The sequence below is a fragment of the Lucilia sericata genome, unplaced genomic scaffold (genome assembly GCF_015586225.1).
Source record: "Lucilia sericata isolate MDLA Ls3-8-SP2 unplaced genomic scaffold, ASM1558622v1 Contig000687F_arrow, whole genome shotgun sequence".
Classification (NCBI taxonomy): Eukaryota; Metazoa; Arthropoda; class Insecta; order Diptera; family Calliphoridae; genus Lucilia; species Lucilia sericata.
The window spans coordinates 2,019-26,332 of NW_023994690.1; the positions used below are offsets into that span (position 1 = coordinate 2,019).

The 24,314-nt window shown below is 30.5% G+C and overlaps 1 protein-coding gene across 1 annotated transcript; it reads right to left on the reverse strand.

The window, feature by feature from the left end:
* Positions 1-1,013: 1,013 nt before the first annotated feature.
* Positions 1,014-24,102, reverse strand: LOC119607331 (myosin heavy chain kinase C; the record flags this gene model as incomplete). The annotated part of the gene is made up of 2 exons (XM_037961196.1): positions 23,743-24,102; positions 1,014-1,433 (listed from the first exon to the last, which is right to left on the reverse strand). Coding segments are annotated over exons 1-2 (466 nt in total), but the record flags the coding sequence as incomplete, so codon positions are not given.
* Positions 24,103-24,314: the final 212 nt, after the last annotated feature.

Below are 24,314 nucleotides of genomic sequence, written 5' to 3' on the forward strand. Positions count from 1 at the left end.
GAACTGAACTAGAACTGAACTAGAACTGAAATAGAACTGAACTGAATTAGAATTGATTGGACAATTTTAAGGAACCACTTCCAAGAAATAATTTCTGAACATCGGACGATAACAACTATCCTAACCTAACCTAGCTTTACGTGAATAACTGCATTGACGGACGAGCTTCTTTTTATCCACAGGGTGAGCTTAATTGTCGACTCACCACTGCCCTTTTGTGTTTGTCTTTCACAGGTGGCAATTTTTGTACATGGTTCTATCGGTCCATATACAGGCACTTTTCTGAAGTACTAATATCTTGACATTGTAGGAATGACAGGTATCATGAGACAAGCCTAATATATATCCCGACTAGGGAAAGGCAATCACTAGTTTAGAGCCAATAGAAGGGGCGTACCCATATTGATACTATGAAGAATGCTCACTTCACTCATTCCCACATCCTCATATCTAAAGACTCACCGCAGTACGTTTCTTAACCTCTTAAAAGCGCACAACCACACTACTGAGATGGCTCAGTTGTTTCGGTAACAGCACCTAGGAACGTAATTGGTGGTACATAGTACGGATCCATATTGATTGACAAGAGTTATTTCAGCGCCAAAAGGACCTACTGTGATAAGTTCACAATGTTTAAGAGAAAACACCAACACACCCAACCATGAAGGAAAACCGCCAAAAAATTAAAGATTAAGGTATTATCAGCTCCACAAATCATCTCACATTATCGATCACATGTCAAAAACAACTCAGAATCCCCCACATCCATCAGATACAAGTATCCGATGGTACATCGTATATCAACTCATACCCAATTAATCGATAGCCTTACCCTGTGGTTTGTACTGCTCCTAGAAACTAAGAAACAGAAACAAGCGCCCCTTCTTGCGAATTTGGGTTTAAACCACAGCCACTACTTGGATCCCGAAGGAACCTAAACCAACTGAAAAACTCAACTTTTGAAACCCAGTTCTTTCAATTCTATTGTGTAGCAACACACCAATTGCACTTACCTCCTCTTTTTTCAACATGAACACGACCTTTGGTATTCTCACGCACCACACCATTGGGATCTTTCCATTTAGTCTCAATATCTGTTTGTACTGTATTCGATAAAGATGCTGATGGTGATGATGATGAAGACGACGATGCTGCAGTTGCATCTGTTGTTGCAATCGTTCGTTGTTTTGTATTGCAAAATATTATAAAGGAAGCATTCACAAAATGTGGTATAGATGGTTGCGATGGTGTTAAATACAAAACACTGTTCTCGCTAACCGATGGAATATTGTTGGAGCTACTGCTTCCGGTGCTACGTCGTTGTCGATGGTTGTTGTTGTGGAAATTTTGTGAATTGCTGTTGTTGCTTGTGATGGTAGTGGTACTGGTGTAGGTGGTGATGGTGTTGCTGTGGATTTGTGCCCATACTGTGACTGTAAAGAATGAAGAATATCATAAAGTTGTTTATTAAGAAAATAATATAAATTCAATAAAAGATTAATAAAAATTTACTTCTTGAATTGCTAAAGAAATATCCGACAGTAATCAGCTTTTCATAAGTAATTAAAAAGAGTTTGCTTGAGATAGGAAGCTGAAACAGCTTCACAGAAAATAATTCGAAAATTGTAAAAGAGTGGAGCCCTGCATTATCGGTTAATACATGCATGAATATAACAGTTATTTTTATTAACTGTATCTTATTTAGCGGTATATTTTCCAATTTTTTAGCTTAAGTTTAATTTACATAATATTTTTCTTTTATTTTGAACAAAAAACAAAACGAAGACAATATGACGCAAATTCTAAAATATCCTTCAACTCCTGTTGAATCTCTCAAATAGAAAAACTCCCTGTTATCTCGCTCCCAACATAGAGGCATCACTAAATAAATATTCCAGAATTGACATCAAACATTCTTTTGAAATTAATTATAAACAATTTATATCCCGCCAACATAGTTCTACTCCTTGAAGCGAGTTTTTTAACCCGCTCCCAATTATACGGGCAGACGACAAACAGTCAACTAGCATTCAGGCAGGCGGTACAGGCATTTAATCAACACAAAACTAAACCGAGCAGAAGGAAGAAGAAAACAAATAGAAAATGCAAATAAATTCATTTAAACTTCTATCTACTTTTCATTTTATAAATTATGTTTCTATTTTCTTTTCTTCGGCTGCAGGAACAAGAATGCAAATCATTTTCCAATGGAAATGCAAATGAAAAAAATTTAAAGAAAAAACCTACATATTGTTAAAATGTTTTGTTGATTACAAACGAATAGATTTTGTTGCATAAATAAAACAACAACAATAAACTGGTAGACAGTAAATTACAGAATCCGGGAAGTCTGGGTTAAAATAATAAATGTCACATATTTATAGAACTATAGGGTTTCTAAGTTAGTAATCCTTGGCAGAAATTTCTCGCAACAAAAAATTGTAGACAATATTCTACAAATACTCTTTCGCGCTGCGAATTCTAGATTATAAAGTCTAGTCTATAGTATGGGGTATAGTCTAGTCTAAAGTTTAGTCCATAGTCTAGATTATAGTCTAGTTTATAGTCTAGTTTATAGTCTAGTCTATAGTCTAGTCTATAGTCTAGTCTATAGTCTAGTTTATAGTCTAGTTTATAGTCTAGTTTATAGTCTAGTTTATAGTCTAGTATATAGTCTAGTTTATAGTCTAGTCTATAGTCTAGTCTATAGTCTAGTCTATAGTCTAGTCTATAGTCTAGCCTATAGTCTAGTCTATAGTCTAGTTTATAGTCTAGTCTATAGTCTAGTCTATAGTCTAGTCTATAGTCTAGTCTAGTCTATATTCTAGTCTATATTCTTGTCTATAGTCTAGTCTATAGTCTAGTCTATAGTCTAGTCTATAGTCTAGTCTATAGTCTAGTCTATAGTCTAGTCTATAGTCTAGTCTATAGTCTAGTCTATAGTCTAGTCTATAGTCTAGTCTATAGTCTAGTCTAGTCTAGTCTAGTCTAGTCTATAGTCTAGTCTATAGTCTAGTCTATAGTCTAGTCTAGTCTATAGTCTAATCTATAATCTAGTTTATAGTCTAGTCTATAGTCTAGTCTATAGTCTAGTCTATATTCTAGTTTAATAGTCTAGTTTATAGTCTAGTTTATAGTCTAGTATATAGTCTAGTCTATAGTCTAGTCTACAGTCTAGTCTATAGTCTAGTCTATAGTCTAGTCTATATTCTAGTTTTATAGTCTAGTTTATAGTCTAGTTTATAGTCTAGTATATAGTCTAGTCTATAGTCCTAGGTCTATAGTCCTAGTCTATAGTCTAGTATATAGTCAAGTCTATAGTCTAGTCTATAGTCCTAGTCTATAGTCTAGTCTACAGTCTAGTCTATAGTCTAGTCTATAGTCTAGTCTATAGTCTAGTCTATAGTCTAGTCTATAGTCTAGTCTATAGTCTAGTCTATAGTAGTCTAGTCTAGTCTATAGTCTAGTCTATAGTCTAGTCTATAGTCTAGTCTAGTCTAGTCTATAGTCTAGTCTATAGTCCTAGTCTATAGTCTAGTCTATAGTCTAGTCTATAGTCTAGTCTATAGTCCAGTCTATAGTCTAGTCTATAGTCTAGTCTATAGTCTAGTCTATAGTCTAGTCTATAGTCTAGTCTATAGTCTAGTCTATAGTCTAGTCTATAGTCTAGTCTATAAGTCTAGTCTATAGTCTAGTCTATAGTCTATCTATAGTCTAGTCTATAGTCTAGTCTATAGTCTAGTCTATAGTCTAGTCTATAGTCTAGTCTATAGTCTAGTCTATAGTCCTAGTCTATAGTCTAGTCTATAGTCTAGTCTATAGTCTAGTCTATAGTCTAGTCTATAGTCTAGTCTATAGTCTAGTCTATAGTCTAGTCTATAGTCTAGTCTATAGTCTAGTCTATAGTCTAGTCTATAGTCTAGTCTATAGTCTAGTCTATAGTCGAGTCCTATAGTCTAGTCTATAGTCTAGTCTATAGTCTAGTCTATAGTCTAGTCTATAGTCTAGCCTATAGTCTAGTCTATAGTCTAGTCTATAGTCTAGTCTATAGTCTAGTCTATAGTCTAGTCCTATAGTCTAGTCTATAGTCTAGTCTATAGTCTAGTCTATAGTCTAGTCTATAGTCTAGTTCTATAGTCTAGTCTATAGTCTAGTCTATAGTCTAGTCTATAGTCTAGTCTATAGTCTAGTCTATAGTCTAGTCTATAGTCTAGTCTATAGTCTAGTCTATAGTCTAGTCTATAGTCTAGTCTATAGTCTAGTCTATAGTCTAGTCTATAGTCTAGTCTATAGTCTAGTCTATAGTCTAGTCTATAGTCTAGTCTATAGTCTAGTCTATAGTCTAGTCTATAGTCTAGTCTATAGTCTAGTCTATAGTCTAGTCTATAGTCTAGTCTATAGTCTAGTCTATAGTCTAGTCTATAGTCTAGTCTATAGTCTAGTCTATAGTCTAGTCTATAGTCTAGTCTATAGTCTAGTCTATAGTCTAGTCTATAGTCTAGTCTATAGTCTAGTCTATAGTCTAGTCTATAGTCTAGTCTAGTCTAGTCTATAGTCTAGTCTATAGTCTAGTCTATAGTCTAGTCTATAGTCTAGTCTATAGTCTAGTCTATAGTCTAGTCTATAGTCTAGTCTATAGTCTATAGTCTAGTCTATAGTCTAGTCTATAGTCTAGTCTATAATCTAGTTTATAGTCTAGTCTATAGTCTAGTTTATAATCTAGTCTATAGTCTAGTCTATATTCTTGTTTATAGTCTAGTCTATAGTCTAGTTTATAGTCTAGTCTATAGTCTAGTCAATAAAGATCATTCCCAAGCCAGCATCCACATTTAAATGCATTTTTTCTATATTACTTCAAAAAGTCTTACTTAAGCCTTTTACTAAAGAAAAGATATGGACCATATTTGGAGAAGAAGAGCAACAACAACAACAACAAAAAAACAAATATTCTAACATCCTGTTCTAGAATAAGTACTTACTTATGCATTTCTTCCGTTTGCTAGTACATTGAGAAGAAAGATATGAAGTAGAACAATAAATGAACGTAGAAGAATGAATGAATGAAGTAAGAAAATCCTGTCATAAATCTCGGTAAATATTTGTAACATAAATTATACTGCGCATTGCAGATGCAGTAGTGCAATGCATCGGCAAGTGTCTTGGGGATGTGGCAAATATACTTGGTAGTTGTTTGGTATTTGGTATCTTCTTCATAACAAACACACTATTACAAAATACTTCTTTTCCTATTTTAGTATGTTACCTTCTAGTTGTATGTGTGTTTTTGAAATGCATTTTGTGATTTTGTTTTTTAGGTTTTTTTTTTATCTTTATATATTTTTTTCTCCAACATTTTATCTTTTTTGTTTTCTATTCCTGCATAGAGATTCATTTGTGTGAAACATAATATGTTTTTTTGTTTTTATTTTTTGTTTAGAAAATAGTATTGTGGCTTTAGCAAATGCATTCAGAATTTAGTATTTTAGTATTGCATTCATTTCATTTAGTAGTCACTATGTAGCCATTCATTTATTTGAAGTCTTATGCTTTTTTCTTTAGTTTTTTTTTTTTTTTTTTTACTAAATACATATGCCAACATAGATACTAGTTAGATACTTAGAGATAAATTCATGTATACATGATAATTGTGTGCACTGAGAGAAATTTTAGATTTTGAATATTTGGATATAAAGCAGATTTAGGTTTTCCCGTATTCCTTCTTGCTATGTTTTGATCGAAACTATGATTCCAGTAACTTTCGATCCACCTCGACTTAAAGTCCTCATAGAGGAAATAGGTTGTCAGGAAATAGTAAGGCGAATGTATTTTTTATGAATTACTACCTATACGGGTCTAACAGTACCAATCTGCCTAATATCGGAACCAAAGCTGATAAATTTGACTTAAGTACTGGAGAAAATTGTCTGAAACATCTATTAGACTTCATATTTGGTAAAAAAAAAATTTTGCAAATTTGAGTGAAGAGCTCTCTTTGAGTAATGGCCTTGTCTTCTGCTTTTAGAACTGGCACCTCCTTGAGTATAACAGTTACCAAGCTGCCTAATATAGGAACCAATGTTGACAAATTTGTCGGAAGTACTAGAGAACATTGTCTTTAATATTTAATTGTGCTAATTTGAGTGGACTGCTCTCTCTGCATTTCTTCACAGTTTCATCCATATAATTACTCTTCGAGAAGCCTAGCAAACCAAAAATTATTAATAATCCTGATAAAAACCTCAAAAACTGAAAACTGAAGTTTATTACTCAAATAAAAGTTCAGATGAGAAAAGCCAAACTTAGCTTTGTAATTAACTACCTTCGCCAAAGAAGAGTCGAAATAAAGTCACCGTTCTCACCTCCACATCGTCCATTCTCTACGCCAATAGAGTCTGAAAGCTATAGAACGTAATCTTCACGATTAGCGTATATACTCTATGTAAGAGTGGTTCATGAGTCTCTGTTTGAACTTTTGTTTTAGGTTGAAACAGTTAGGCTATCTTTTTGCATGATAGGGACGAGTACTAGTTAGACGAACGATGGCGTATTCAAATAATATTCAATTCACGACGACTTTGAATCCTCACAGTGGAAATACGATCGCTATAGATTAGAAGACAGATACATGGGTACTCTTTCTAGTTCGACATAACAGATGGATTAACTTTTGCAGGAGAACTTCTCGATAACAAAGACGAAGAAAGAAACGAAGACAGTTTTTTCAGTACAATAGATGCGGTCGTATTATATTTAAAAAGTATCTATTGTACTAATGGGAATTAGCGAAAATTGACCCGATGTATAGTTGGAAATCATTCGTAAGGATGCTAAAAGGTGGGTGCTAAGAATGGCGAAAGAATTCGTCTTAGAAGGCATATAATTTTCTTATTCAAAACTTTAGAGAAGCCAAACATTAGCCTAAAACTAGAGAGCACCTCTTATGTTTTCGAACTCTCAGCCTGCCTACCTTAAATGCCGATCAAGAAAGACTAGGTTAGGTTAATGAGGCAACAGCCAAACCGTAAGCGGATCGCGTCTCAACTTAACCACAAACATCCCGAACACAAATTCTAGATAGATTTGCTATACCGTGCAGTGTTGTATTGACCAGGACCACAGTCTTAATATCCAATAGTGCAATACAGCGATAAAGATAATATTCATGTTATTCATGTTGTGGATGTACCAACATCCACAATAGTCGTTGTATGGAAGAATATGTTTCCTAGCATGCGTAGCCCTTGAAAGACACAACAACAGATCCGCTATACCGTGAAGTTTTGGATTATCCAAGGTCACAGTAATAATACCCGGAACGCCCTGTCCCATGGCTATTAGTAATCAATCGTAGCCTCACTCTTGAAAGCTGGAACTAGACCAGATAGCTGATAGAACTTTACATAAAGTTCTCATTATATTGTTCCCAGGGATATTTGAATATTCCAGTACCCAGACCAGTTCTAGGTTTTTCAATAATTCGCCATCTCGGCCGGACAATCACAGGCGTCATTGATCATGTAAAGATCACAATGGTCGATCAAGGCAGACTATTTTGCAAATGATTATCTTGAAAAACTTGGAGATAAAATCTGGAGAGTTGATCTCAATTTCCGAGTTCTACTAGATCGTTTAAGGAAGATGTTGAGAGATCACTTGAGTTTGATCATCACTGTAAGATTTTGAAATAGCTCGAAGGCAGAAAAGGTATGACGTAGATCAAGAAACAAATAATGAAGGTATTCATAGGTATCATATAGATTCTTAATTTAGATTTGTAATCTGGACCTTAAAGGAGTTAGTGAGCTAAGGTGTTAATCTAAAACAGAAAATTGTTTTTTAGTTGAATTGAAGATCTCAACTTTCGTGTTTTTCAAGTTTCAATTAATTTGCACACGATTATATAAATTTCCTATTAAAACCTTGAAAAGACTTAGAGACTCTCAAATGAGACGAAAAACTGGAGAGTTGATCTCAACTTTCGAGTTCTTCAAGGATTGTTTAAGGTAGATGTTGAGAGATCACTTGAACTTGATCATCATGGTAAGACTTAGGATCAGCAGAAAAGGTATGAAGTAGAGCAAAAAAGAAATAGATAATGAAGGAGTAGACCCTTTTCTCTTATAACTGTTTTTTATTAACTAGATTCTTCATTTAGATGTGTAAGCTGGATCTTAAAGGAGTTAGTTTGCTAAAGAGTTATTCTGAATACAGACATAATTTACTAACGTGTAACAACTATCAGTAACAAAACAGTCCTATTGAATTGAAGATCTTTACTGATTGTGCTGGACTGGAGAGTTGATCTCAACTTTCGAGTTTTTCAAAGGTCAATCGAGGAGGTTAGGTAGATTTCTTACTAAAAACTTTGGAAAGACTTGGTTATAGAGTTAATCTCAACTTTCGAGTTCATCACTTATCGATGAGAGATCACTCGAAGACAGAAAAGCATATAGTGGATTAAAGTGTTAATCTATAGAAACATGTTTACCCCTTAGTAATAAGTTTTAGTAATTGATAGTCCTATGAAATTGAAGATTTATACTGAATGTGGTGGACTTGAGAGTTGATCTCATCTTCCGAGTTTTTCAAGGGAACATATTTTCTTGACATGACTTAACTAGTAACAATTCGAAGACAACAAGATTCTTGTTTTAGAAGTGTGATCTGGATCTTATTGAACAGACCTATTGATTCGAAGATCATTACTGAATATGGTGTATCGGGTGGATCACATCATTAAGGGTTTAAGGTGGGGTGCATAATTCTTTCACTTTAAAGAATCAAGACTTAAAATTAACTTTCTCTAAGTGTATAGACTCACATGATTCTAAACATGTATTTGCTTATAGAGCCATTGTATCCAAACAAAACACTATTGTTGATTTTTCTTTTTTTCTTTTCGAAAAAGAAAACAAAAAATCTAAAAAATAAAAATTGGAGTTTAGTAGAATTGAGTTGTGTGTATGTGTGTTTGTGTGTGGAGAGAGATCAAGTTGCATTTTGACTTCCTGTAGCTTTTCTTTCATTAAACTTCTATACAGTGTGCCTTCAACTCTCATCTTTGTCTTCAATTGCAGCTGCAGTAGCAGTGGCAGTAGCATCTTTTCCATCATCTTCTATTTTACACAGACGTATTGTTATTTATTGTAATGGGCTGTGTGCCAAACCCAAATAGAGTTAAAGTTTTTTTTTTCAAGATTTGTTGTTGTTGTTGCTGCTGCTACTATTGGTTTGAGTTCTTTTCATTCCAATTTTGGTTTTTTGAACATTTAGATTCCTGTTTAAGACTATTAAGTTGTAGAATTTTTATTGCCAAAATGTGTTTTTTAAGGCAATAATTTTGTTGTTCTTCTTCTGTAATTCTTTCATGCCACGGTTTTTAACTAACATCTTTAAGAATAAGATTGTATTTTAGTGCAAAGGAAGGCAGTAAAATTTGTAATGGTCATTTGTAGTTACACCCTTTTGAAGTAACTTTCTTTAGCAATTGGCTCTAGCTGGGCAGCCTGGTTTCTTCGTTTCTTCACTTGATTAGTCATGTTAATGTTTTATTAACTTCCCCCCCAAAAAAATAAATTACACGCCTTAAATTTGTTGTTTTTTCTCCTTTTGTTTTACGAGTATCTGTTTAAATGGTTATTACCTGTTCTTTTCATGTTCTCTTTTTTTTTCATATAATTTCTTTTAATTTTTTTTCCTTTATTTAATAAAAATTTATTCACACACTTCATGTTGAACACATTTATGTACAAATTTCTTTAAACAAAACTGAAGTATTGGCTTAAAGGAAGAGCAAAACTTTTAATGCTGTCACTGCACGCCATCATTATTTAACCTGGTGTGTCCTGTAAAGGACACCTTGGTATATGAATTTTTAGGGGAAATTATTGGTAATATTATAAGTACGAGTGCTGTTAATTGAATTATGTTTGTTTAAGGGTGGAGAGATGTCTTTTTTTATGTTTTCTGTTAATAACATTTTAATAAATTAGTGAAGCCTATTAAAGCGTGAGCAGATGAGAGTTTGATAAAAGAAATTATTGAGCTTTTAATATTAACTTTTTTCATGTGAAAGGAGTCTATAATGCTTTATGAACCGTAAAGAAAAGTAAACTCATTCAAAATACATTTTATGATAAGTGTTTTGTTGTTTTGGATAGAGAGCAGTTTCACTTTAATACTTTTTATGAAAATCCAGCAAAAACATGGTAATGACTTTACTTAGTCAACAACTTACTTTTCAATGACAACTGCTTATTAAGCAGTACTTATTTAACTCCCTATTTGTAAGCCAGCGTGATTAATACCAGATTCCCCCTAATTTGGCAATGAAAGTTTTTGCAGAAAAGGTTTTGTTAAATAGGGATTTCGATATCTTAGAGCGTCGCTGGCTCAGTGACGACTAAACAAACGAGAATAAGAATATGTGTGTGTTTTAGTCAGCACAATTGTGCTATGAAATGGACATCGTTGTCTTAGAGGGATGTCAATGGACCCTTTCTTTAGCATTATATGTCAATTCTCTAACTTAAAGAAGAATACTAACGGGACCTAGTTTCTGAACACGCATAATTAGAAAGGGATTTCTTCAATAAGATCAATGGCATCAATTTCTCAAAGTATTTCGATATACACTTGTGAATGTGTATATGTGACAACAACAGTTTTTCGGAAAAAATTCTGGAGCTCGTGGCTCTTTCTCTTTTTAGGACAGTGTTTGCGGCACTCATTCAATCATTCCTTGTCGGTATTCTGGTCCTAAACAACCTATTAAAATTCAGTGTAGATACTATGTAGTCCGTTTCCTATTGGTGCAGTGACCAATAAGATAATGCCTCAGTCTGTTCGACTATTTGAAAATAATATCTGCATCTCAACACAAAGCGATGATGACAAGTTTTTTGAAACCATTAAATTGTGGACCTAGCCAATATTTTTGAAGTTTTTATCTCCAATATGATTGAAATAGAGTAACAGATTATCTTGCAAAAGTCTCATTCATGACTCTAATAGTAGCGAATATTACTATTGAGTATCATAAATGAGACTTTCGCAAGAGAACCTGTTACTCTACTCGCAGCTCTTTTAAGTATTTGGTGGGAGCCTCTTCAGTTTTGACTGAGCAAACCATTTATTGAAACAGATTAATCAATCTTTGGTCATTAAAAGAAGACGAAAAATGCTCTATTTGGTGATTAATCATCTAAAGATTTATATATGAAAAATTTACAATTTCAATATAAAGACTCTTGCTGGACTTAGTATTGTCCAAGCTTTGAAGACCGTTTTCAAAACTTAATGAGGAAAAACTTCGTACATAAATCTAAACGATCTTTAAAGATTTTATAAATACAAACTCATTAACAGGGGATCTAAAAAACTGTTGATCCTTAAAGTGACTAAAAAGTTATTCCATTTTACATAACCGATCTTTCACAGTATTTTTCTGTGAAATTTTCTTATGAATTGGTTAATAATGAAACTTAAATTCATGGATTTCAGATGACGTTTCTGACAATTATCTCGATAATATTTTCAATGAATGTCATATATGCTCCGCATTTTAACCTTTGGCCAAAGGACTAAGTCTACAACATCACGAATAGGACTTTTGAACTCATTATTATGTATCTGAACTGATTATGTCATGTTATGGACTAGCTGTGCCTTCCCGGAATATCGTTCTGAAGCTCATAAATTTTTTAAGAATAATGATAAAATGTTTGGTTTGCGTTTCTCTAAAGTTTTAAGATGGTCTGACATTTTTTGGCAGTCCTATCAGTCTGTGTGGGCTTTTTTTGATAAGCTTTTTTTGTGCAATATCTCTTAAGAGCTAGAACCAGTCATGAATTGATCCTTATTAAATTTGGTAGAAAAACTCGTGTTCATGTGAATTTTCATTACTCTACTTGTATTTTTGAGCCAATAATGAACGTTAAAGCCATATTTGTAAGGGATCTTATATGGGTTTAAATATGTATTTTTAAGCCAATAATGAACGTTAAAGCCATATTTGTAAGAGATCTTATATGGGTTTAAATATGAACCGATTTTGTCCATTAATACTAAAACAAACTAAAATAAAATATTTATGGAAAAAACTCTAGCCTCCGCAGGCCTGGCCGTCCAGACAGACAGACATGGCAAAATGGAACATGGTCTTTTATGGAAAGAAAGCAAAATACCCCCACCTTTTCTGATGGTAAATATAAAAAAGTAACTAAAACTATAAATTAAGACAGCAGCTATAAACATCAAAACCATCACTTTTATCCTTAAAACCCCCCTTCTCTAAAGATTCCCCTCTTGTCGTTCTTTAAACCATATCAATTCATATTTGCTTCATGGTCCATTAAACTTTATGACACCTTCGAACACATTCGGCCCACCCATGAAATGTTTATTGGTCATATCTGCCTAAAGGAAACTATTAATTTTCACCATTCATACGTACATTTTAGATAATCACAAATTTTATTTGTTTTTCTCGCACGCAAACCCAATGAATTGGATGTTTTATTCGTACACGCTTTTACAATAAATATTGTATTTTTTTGTTTTTGTTGTAGTGTATTCCAACTTTATGCGCTTTTCTTAATAATAATTTTCCACATAAAAGTGATAGTTAGTGGTGGTTTCTTTAAATGTTTCAATTCAATTCAAATTAAATTTTCACATTCTGCATTCAAATTAAAAAAAAAAACATGATATTTAACAAATTTATTCCTTTTGTAGTTTTCCTAAAACTCATTTAAAATCATTTATAGCTGGAAAAGGAGAAAGAAAAAAAAGTGGGCCAGAAATGAATTAAAATGTTTTATGGTTGCCAAGGAAATCCGTTTGTACGGTATCTTAATGAAAAAATATATGTATATTTAAAAGTTATCATCATGATTTTCATCATTTTTAGTTGAGGTACGTACATAAAATTTTATGTACTTTTATGTACATCTTTCTAGTACTAAAATAAAATTGAAAACTTGAATTGCAGCATAAATACACACATACATAGATAGGATCGACATGTAGTATTTTGCAGCATGGAAACCAAACCTAAGATTAGGTATTTGATGGAACTAAACAGGTCCTATCTATTTTGAGATACTGAAATCTGGCCAAATCAACAGATTCACTTGAAGCGATCATTGGCCGAAATCCGCCCAGAATATGCGACCAGACATGAAAGCGTAACATTCCAGTTGAAATCTAATCACAGAAAATTGGTTGGAAAGTTTGGCCTAACCCGCCTTATTGGCCAGACTTTGTCGCATCCAATTGCTATTTGTTTTAATCGGTGCAGTATTAAAAGTCTTTGATATCCGTATGAACAAAATTGACGACCTAGCTATAGTGGGTGTGTCACCTCCCATATATAGAAAATCTTAAATTAATACATCTGAGAAAATACAACAGCTAGAGTCCACTCGGGTATCAACATGAATATTAAAACCAAAAAATGGGCGGACTAGCAATCGGGGGGCGTGTCATTTACTATATGAATTAGATTAGATTAGAGTTAGATTAAGCACGAACAACTTTGACATCCACGTGAACTTTCGGGTAATAAATTGACCTCCCATATGGATAAAATACAAAAATTCATACATCTTAGAAGCTATTTCGGCTAGAAACCTCAAAGTATTTATTGATAATTTTCTATTAAAATAGAAAATTTATTGAAAACATGCTTATGTAAAGGGACGATCGGTGGAAATCGCTTTAAACGAAGATGTCCACTACATAGGTGAATGATTCGGTAGCAAACTGTGTACACTGGCGGTATGCATTGACATCGAAGGCGCCTTCAATAACGTGCACAATGATACTCTTATCCAATCTCTAGACCAGTTTATGTCGACCAATTGCTCCGTATTCCTTAGCAACTACATGCTAAGGAATAGATGGATAAGCTACGACATATAACTATCAGGGAAAAGGTATCTCGTGGTAAACCACAGGGTGGCATTTTGTCTCCTTTACTCTGGGTTACCATGATAAATAGCCTCCTAAGGATCCTAACTGATAAAGGACTTACACCTAGTCTGCTTGAACACGATGTTGTAATACTTTTAAAGGGAAAGGTTGCAAATTACTTGTGTAGAAGAGCTAAGGAGGCTCTGAATACGGCCTTGAGTTGGGCTCAACCGATAGGCCTCAATGTTAACCCGGCGGAAATCTGTCTTTCATAAGAAAGTCAAAAATTTTTACGTATAGCAAGGTTCAGGCTTCCTGCGCAAGAAGATACCGGTGACAGATTAAGTGACAAAGTTAAGCACATCGGTGTAATCCTTGATCGGAAATTAAAATGGAGACACCACATAGAAGATAGGACCAACAAGGCACATCGGTGCTGGGCAATATGTAGGAGAACTATAGGCATGAAATGGGGTCTTAGTTCTACTATGACAAATTGGCATTATAAAAGTGTAACTAGACCAATTCTAGCTTATGCTTCAATATTCTGTTGGACTGCATTGGACAAAAAGTGTAATATCAAATTACTACAGGGAGTTTAGCGTACATGCTGCTTGGATATAAGTGCGGCCATGTGGACACTACTTCAATCAAGGCTCTGGAAACGTTGCTAGATATTGCACCCAATGAAACATATTTAAGATATGAGGCGGCTCTTACAGCCGAACGGCTCTTTACATTAGGCGAACTGGCCAAAAGTGGTTATAGGACACATCATCAATGTATACTGGACACATTGGAAGGTTATATTCAATCATTGGACGTGCTTGATCGCATACCAGATACAGAATATGTCGTAAACTTTGAACCGCTGATACCAGATGGAATAGCTTGGTCAAGCGGAATCCGTTGGTACACGGATGGCTCTAAATTAGGGGACAAAGTGGACCTGGGGTTATATATTGAAGACCCAGAAACACAAATATGCCAGAGTTTACCTAATCACAATACAAGCTTCTAGGCAGAAGTCCGAGCAATAACGGAATGTGTTAATTGGATTTGAATGAATATGGTGCCCACAGGGCATAATATATGTACCGACAGCCAGAAGGCAATTAGGGTGATATCAGGTGATAGAATTATTTCTAAGACCATACTGGATTGTAAGAAACCTTTAACTCATTATTCTCCCAAAGGTAATGTTTACATCATATGGGTACCAGGCCATTTGGGAAACGAAAGGGAGAATGTAATAGTTATAAAGGGAAGGGAGCTTCAAGTAGTTAACCTGACGAACGCAAAACCTTTTGACGCAACAAAAGCTGAATTAAAATTATGGGTGAGAGAATCCCATAATGTCTCTTAGAATAATGAAACGGTGGGGAAATCTCCTTCAAATGAGCAAGTCTGAAGTTAGTATGATGGTATTCTGAGTGGATACACACAGGATTACGTGCACATCTATGCAAAATTGGACGTGCGGATTCAGATGAATATAGAGCATGTGGAGAGGACAGTGAAATTCTGGAGCACTTTTTTTTGCCACTGTCAGGTATTCATCGAAGCTAGATCCAAGTACCTTGGAAGTGATATTATTCCGGAACTAACATTCCTGATTAACACTGATTGGAAAATTCTTAGGAATTACGTCCAGGATACTGAGTTTCTGAACATTCAAAAATGATTCATTCAGAGAAGATTTTCTTATGAAAAGGAGCGCACAGCAGGCCCGATAGTGGCCTAGGTGTATTTCTTCGATTTGATGTAGTTACATCCTCCTATCAACCTAACCTAGAAAATTTTCCAAACATTTTCTTAAAAAAAATAATAAAAATTTTCTTTTAAAAAGAAAAATTTTAATTTAAAAAAGAAACTTTATGGGAAAAATTTCTATTAAAAAATAAAATTTATAGAAAATCTAATATTAAAAAAGAAAATTTATTGAAAATTTTCTATTAAAAAGAAAACTATTGAAAACTTTGTATTAAAAAGGAAATTTGTCGAAAATTTTCTGTTAAAAAGAAAATGAATGGAAAATTTTCTATTGAAAAAGAAAATTTATTAAAAATTTTCTATTAAAAGAACATTTATGGAAAACTTTGTATTAAAAAGGAAATTTATCGAAAATTTTCTATTGAAAAAGAAAATTTATCAAAAATTTTCTATTAAAAAAGAAAATTTATCGAAAATTTAAAAAAGAAAATTTATTGGAAATTTTCTATTAAAAAATTAAATTTATAGAAAATTTAATATTAAAAACGAAAATATATTGAAATTTTTCTATTAAAAAGAAAACTATTGAAAACTTTGTATTAAAAAGGAAATTTGTCGAAAATTTTCTGTTAAATAGAAAATTAATGGAAAATTTTCTATTGAAAAAGAAAATTTATTAAAAATTTTCTATTAAAAGAACATTTATGGAAAACTTTGTATTAAAAAAGGAAATTTATCGAAAATTTTCTATTGAAAAAAGAAAATTTATCAAAAATTTTCTATTAAAAAAGAAAATTTATCGAAAATTTAAAAAAGAAAATTTATTGGAAATTTTCTATTAAAAAATTAAATTTATAGAAAATTTAATATTAAAAACGAAAATTTATTGAAATTTTTCTATTAAAAAGAAAACTATTGAAAACTTTGTATTAAGAAGGAAATTTGTCGAAAATTTTCTGTTAAATAGAAAATTAATGGAAAATTTTCTATTGAAAAAGAAAATTTATTAAAAATTTTCTATTAAAAGAACATTTATGGAAAACTTTGTATTAAAAAAGGAAATTATCTATTAAAAAAGAAAATTTATTGAAAATTTTCTATTAAAAAGAAAATTGATCGTAAATTTTCTATTAAAAAAGAAAATTTATTGAAAAATTTATATTATAAAGAAAATGTATTGAAAATTTTCTATTAAAAAGAAAATTTAAGAAAATTTTCTATTAAAAAAGAAAATTTATTGAAAATTTTCTATTAAAAAAGAAAGTTTATTGAAAATCTTCTATTAAGAAAGAAAATTTATCGAAAATTTTCTATAAAAAGAAAATGTATTGAAAATTTTCCATTTAAAAGAAAATTTATAGAAAATTTTCTATTAAAAAAGAAAATTTATTGAAAATCTTCTATTAAAAAAGAAAATTTAATGAAAATCTTCTATTAAAAAAGAAAGTTTATTGAAAATCTTCTATTAAGAATGAAAATTTATCGAAAATTTTCTATTAAAAAAGAAAGTTTATTGAAAATCTTCTATTAAGAAAGAAAATTTATCGAAAATTTTCTATAAAAAGAAAATGTATTGAAAAAGAAAATTTATTGAAAATCTTCTATTAAAAAAGAAAAGTTATCGAAAATTTTCTATTAAAAATAAAATTTATTGAAAATTGTATGAAAAAAGAAAATTATTAAAAATTGTCTATTAAAAAGGTAATTTTTTATTAAAAAAGAAAATTTATCGAAAATTTGCTATTAATAAAGAAAATTTATCTAAAATGTTCCGTTAAAAAAGAAAATTTATTGAAAATTTTTTATTAAAAACGAAAATTTATCGAAAATTTTCTATTAAAAAAGGAAATTAATCGACAATTTTCTACTAAAAAATAAAATTTATTGAAAATTTTTTATAAAGAAGAAATTTTATTAAAAAACTTTTATGAAAAAGTAGAAATTATCGAAAACTTTCTACGAAAATAGAAAATTTATTAAAAATTTTCTATTACACAGGATGACAATATAAATGTTTGATAAAATATATTTTTAAGGAAAATTTGCGATATAGATTTTTTATAGAAAATTTTGTTTTTTAATAGAACATTTTCAATAAATTTTCTATTTTCGTAGAAAATTTATTGGAAATTTTCTATTAAAAAACAAAATGTTCTATAAAAAAAAATATAATTTATCAAACATTGTCATGCTGTGTAGCGGTTTAGCAAAGGTTAATATGAGTTGTTAAACGACAACAAAAATCTCCTAAAACTTCAAAATCTAACAAATGTTTTATGGTAATTTAGAAAAGGTAATTTTTGCTAAAAGAAAAACATTTTAATTTGCAATATTAAGATTTACAAGCATTACAACCTTAAGACAGACATGTAAACTTTCAACAAAGTTTCGAAAACTAGCAATTTCTTACACCTGTTTGTATGCAAAAAAAATTAATATAACTTAGCAATAGAACATTTCTCAACATTAGAATAAACAAAGATGTAGAAGTGTAAATACTACTGGATATTTGAGATAATTAATACATTTAAAATTTGAAACACAAAAAAAATATCAAGACAAGTATTAGAACAACAGACAAACACTTGACAAATAACAGTAAAAACAAATAAAACAATCATGTATTTTATTTAAATAAACAAATTAAGTATACAAGGACTAGCACTCATGTACAATCAGGATATATGTAGTATGTATAATGACAACTAAACTTCTACAAACATTTATATACATACATATGTATGTATGTATACAGTAGCATAAGGATGGCCCCTTTTCTAAGAGACATAGCAAGTAGTCCCCAAATGTTTCGTTTATTTCAAACTGATAAAACATGAAGTATTTCCGTGAGTCCACCTAATGTATATAAATTTATGTGTAAATAAATGTATGAGTATTTTTAGAGTATTTATAAATGACTTTTGAAAAATTTAACAAAATAAACAGATGGAAAAGCAATTTAAATATTAAAATGTATTAAATTTGTATGTTGAACAAACAGACACAAGTTTATCTCATGTGAAATTTATTTCCTTCAAAGTCCTCCTTCTCCTCATCCTCCTTTAAAATACAAAACTCAAACATAATTTGCACAAATTCATACACAAACTCCCTCTTTTTGAAATTAAACATACATGTATGTATAGGTATGATAGTACGAGCTATACACACACACAAGTAAAATGAAAATAATTTTGAAACTTTTGAAAACATAAAATAGAACACACACAAATTAAATACAATTCAACATCAAGTCTTAATATGAACCATGTTGCAAGTTTGCAACCAAAATAGTGGCAATAAAATGACACATTAACATAAACGCACACACACACACAAAGATGACATACATAGAATCACACACAAACACCAAGACATTTTGTTAAACAAGAAGTAGAACAAGACAAAACTACTGCATAAATACTACAAGTGGCAGTTGACAAAATTTTACAACTTTCTTTTTTGAAGAACTAATTTAAAATAATATTAGAAGTTAAATAAATAGGAAAATTTTGAACCCAATAGGGAAAAAGTTAATCTAAAGAATTCTCAGTTAAATCAGAAATACTCCATAAAAAGAGAATTTAACATAATTTTTCTATAACACGTGAACTTATCAAAAAAATTTCTATAAAAAGAGAATTTATCAAAAATTCTCTATAAAAAGAGAATTTATTGAAAATTATCTATAAATAGATAATTTATCGAAAATTCTCTATAAAAAGAGAATTTATCGAAAATTCTCTATAAAAAGAGAATTTATCGAAAATTCTCTATAAAAAGAGAATTTATCGAAAATTCTCTATAAAAAGAGAATTTATCGAAAATTCCTACAAAAAAGAGTTTATCGAAAATTCTCTATAAAAAGAAAAATTATCGAAAATTCTCTATAAAAAGAGATTTTATCGAAAATTCACTATAAAAAGAGAATTTATCGAAAATTCTCTATAAAAAGAGCATTTATCGAAAATTCTCTATAAAAAGAGCATTTATCGAAAATTCTCTATAAAAAGAGAATTCATCGAAAATTCTCTATAAAAAGAGAATTCATCGAAAATTCTCTATAAAAAGAGAATTCATCGAAAATTCTCTATAAAAAGAGAATTCATCGAAAATTCTCTATAAAAAGAGAAATCATCGAAAATTCTCTACAAAAAGAGAATTTATCGAAAATTCTCCGTAAAAAGAGATTTTAACAAAAATTCTTTTTCAAAAGAGAATTAATCGAAAATTCTCTATAAAAAGAGAATTTATTTAAATTCTCTGTAAAAAGAGAATATATCGAAAATTCCCTAAAAAAAAAATTTGTCGAAAATTCTCTAACAGAAGAGAATATATCGAAATTTTATCAAAGATTCTCTATAAAAAGAGAATTTATCGAAAATTCTCTATAACAAGAGAATTAATCGAAAATTCTCTATAACAAGAGAATTTATCGAAAATTCTCTATAACAAGAGAATTTATCGAAAATTCTCTATAACAAGAGAATTTATCGAAAATTCTCTATAACAAGAGAATTTATCGAAAATTCTCTATAATAAGAGAATTTATCGAAAATTCTCTATAAAAAGAGAATTTATCGAAAATTCTCTATAAAAACAGAATTTGTCGAAAATTCTCTATAAAAAAGAATTTATCGAAAATTCTGTATAAAAATAGAATTTAGAATTTAGATTTTAACAAAAATTCTTTTTAAAAAGAGAATTTATTGAAAATTCTCTATATAAAGAGAATTTATCGAAAATTCTCTATAAGAAGAGAATTTATCGAAAATTCTCTATAAAAAGAGAATTTATCGAAAATTCTCTATAAAAAGAGAATTTATCGAAAATTCTCTATAAAAAGAGAATTTATCGAAAATTCTCTATAAAAAGAGAATTTATCGAAAATTCTTTACAAAAAGAGAATTTATCGAAAATTCTTTACAAAAAGAGAATTTATCGAAAATTCTCTATAAAAAGAGAATTTATCGAAAATTCTCTATAAAAAGAGAATATATTGAAAATTCTCTATAAAAAAGGAATTTATCGAAAATTTTCTATAAGGAGAAAATTCTCTACAAAAAGAGAATTTAGTGAAAATTTTCTATAAAAAGAGAATTTATCAGAAATTCTCTAAAAAAGAGCAAGAGAAAGTTCGACAATCAAAAGATTCTTGGTAAATGTCTACAGGGTATTCTATACTCTTTCTCAAGAAACGAAAACTCTGATGACAAAACTAATGTTGAATATTGTTGCAGTTTGAAGTAACAAAGCGGAAATAATAATCAACTAAAAAAACGATGTCACAGGGAGGTGGAGAGAGAGAAAAAAACACACAAAATTTTGCACAAAATATAATGTTAAATGGTAGTTGTCTGATATTTGAGTAGAAAACAGCGGGAAGCAAATAGAAAACTTGTATTAAAATTACAAAAAACAAAAAATTCTAACAAATTTTCAAAGGAAGAGATGTCAGAAGAAAACATGTTGATGTTTTGGACAGACAAGGGGACAGACAGTCTCTTTAGAAAAATTTTAAGATTTAAAAAAATAACTTCTTAAACATCAAAAAAAGACATGATTAAATGGTGATTACAAAATAAAATTGAAATTTGAAACTATTTAAGAAAACTTGTAGGGCTTATTTTAGTTATAATAAATGTGTGACAGAATAGTTGATTGTTTAAGGAAGTGCCAAGTTAATTTATAACATATTTAAATAACATTTGAAGCAAATAAATCGAACAGCTCCCAAAATCTACTTACATTTACTTTATATGCAAAAGTTGAAGAAATTTTAGAAAAATAAACCCATTTTTTTAAATTATTGATTATCTTAAACCCTAAATATTAATTAAATTATAAACAATAAAAATACAACAATAACAATGTTCATATTACCGCTAAACATAAAATGTCAAAACAAACTGGACCAAGGAAGGACAGAAACATAATACGACAAATATAAAGGAATATTGTATGCGGCTAAGCCGAATTTTATATTCACAATATTTGTTAAAATTTTGCAAACTTACTTGATGACCTTCAACGTTGACCTTTTTAAGATTAAAGAGCTAATACGAGAAAAAACGACATACGTACGTTCCAAAACATAATCTGAAAAGTATTATAAAGCTTGCGACTACCCTGGCTAAACTTAACGAATTTTGAGTCGAGACAAAATATATAGATTCAAATGACCATATACAGCTGATTTAAACTCAACATTACCTTCTCTGGAAAACTATAAACTTTATAAAAATACGATCAACTGTTTAAAAATTAGAAAAGAGAGAAATATTTTTGGAATTACGCTTTTAATTCCATGACTAACGTTCATTTTGAGATCGTGAAAAACTCTTGTAGCAAGTAATCTGGGGTCTAGGGTCTTGTATATTGGGTCCATTACAATTATGTATATATTTTACCGATTTTTCTTCTTTATATCGTTTAAAAAACTAGCTCATATAATCTAAGATGCGCCCAATCGTCTTCTCCTTCTGAAGGTTTTCTTACAATAATGGAATTTCTACAAATTAGTCAAAACTATGTTAAAGGCGATTAGTAATCGGCACCAATATAATGTTTTATATAAATTGGAACCAGATGGGCCACATCTATCATAAACTGCTAAAAATTGGGTCTGTCGATTACGGGAGACAAGCAGCGAACACAATTTAATCATTATAGTCCAGACCTTACCATGCCTGATTACTGTTAGATACGATCGATGCAGAACACTCTCACTGAAATAGCCTTTACTTTAAGCGAGTAAACCGAAATTGGCTTGATTCATTCTAAACAGTAATGTAGCCGCGACCACAACAAGGAATTGTAGTACACCGATCATCATGAAATTTTGTAGTACATCCGAATGGCTCTTAACTTTAGGCGAACTGACCAAAGCAGTTATGTATACTGAATACATAGGAAGGCTATATACAAACATCGGATGTGACCGATCGTATACCAAACACAGAATATGCCGAGAACTTTGAAACACTTATCTCAGATAGAATGTTATAGCCAAGCGGAAGATTAGAGCAAATACCCATAGGGCGCCAAGAGAGGTTAACATAAATACCGAAGCCAGAAGGCAATTAGGGATAACTCTAGATAAGACCGCATTCGATTGTAAGAAGGTCTTAATCGAATACTCTCAAAATGTAAGCTTTACATTATTTGGGTAACAAGCGTCCCGAGGCGCTTGTCGGTAGAACCACAAATATCAATTGAAGTTACCCTAACGAGAGGAAGTGGAGAAGCTTCTTGAAATGTGTATGTCTGAGGTTAGTATGGACACGTTAGGATTACGGAAACAACTATATAATATTGGACGTGCGGATTCAGATGAATGTACAGCATGTCTATCTATCTATCTATCTATCTATCTATCTATCTATCTATCTATCTATCTATCTATCTATCTATCTATCTATCTATCTATCTATCTATCTATCTATCTATCTATCTATCTATCTATCTATCTATCTATCTATCTATCTATCTATCTATCTATCTATCTATCTATCTATCTATCTATCTATCTATCTATCTATCTATCTATCTATCTATCTATCTATCTATCCTATCTATCTATCTATCTATCTATCTATCTATCTATCTATCTATCTATCTATCTATCTATCTATCTATCTATCTATCTATCTATCTATCTATCTATCTATCTATCTATCTATCTATCTATCTATCTATCTATCTATCTATCTATCTATCTATCTATCTATCTATCTATCTATCTATCTATCTATCTATCTATCTATCTATCTATCTATCTATCTATCTATCTATCTATCTATCTATCTATCTATCTATCTATCTATCTATCTATCTATCTATCTATCTATCTATCTATCTATCTATCTATCTATATACTTAGCTATATAGATGAGGCCCTAGAATACATACATATATAATTTCGTGTTATAAACGATAGGATAAATTTAATACACCTCCATAATTATTAATGGAAACTATAAAAAAGGAAATTTTGTTTGGACAAAACCCCCCTATAAAATATCCTTAAAGTACCCAACCAAAAGTTAAACGAAACAAAAAGAAAAGTATTTTTTTAAAACATGTAATAACAAAAATATTTTTCGTATAGCATACCATGTCGTGTCAAGAGAAAATACAATAAAAACGATAATAAATCCATAGTAAATGCTGGTAAAGAGATCCTGCTGCTGAAGCTGCTGCTACTAGAGCTGGTATTCCTTGTTTATTCTGATGATGGTGACGATAATTTTTTTAATGTTGTCGATGTTAATGATGTCTATGGCGTTTGCAGATGACACCACGAAATCGGGAAATGCGTAAAAAGGATTCAAAAGTTATTGCTGATTTTTATGTTGTCTATTTTATGAGAGAATTTTTTTATATTTTTCCTTTATGTTTTTATGTTGTTGATTTGATTTAATTTTGTTTATATTTTAATAAAAACTGAGGTTAATAAAATTACAATTTTTGTTTAAGCTTTGATTTAATACACTTTTTTTAATTTATTTGTTTAATAATTTGTTAAAATTTGTTTGTATTATATCAAATTTGTCTCAATTTGTTTGAATTTAAACATTAAACCGTTTTATTATTTATATTATTATTTTTTTAAATTTTTTATTATATTAATTTTACTTTATTACTGTTATATAATCATTATTTGATTTTAATATTCTACTGATTTT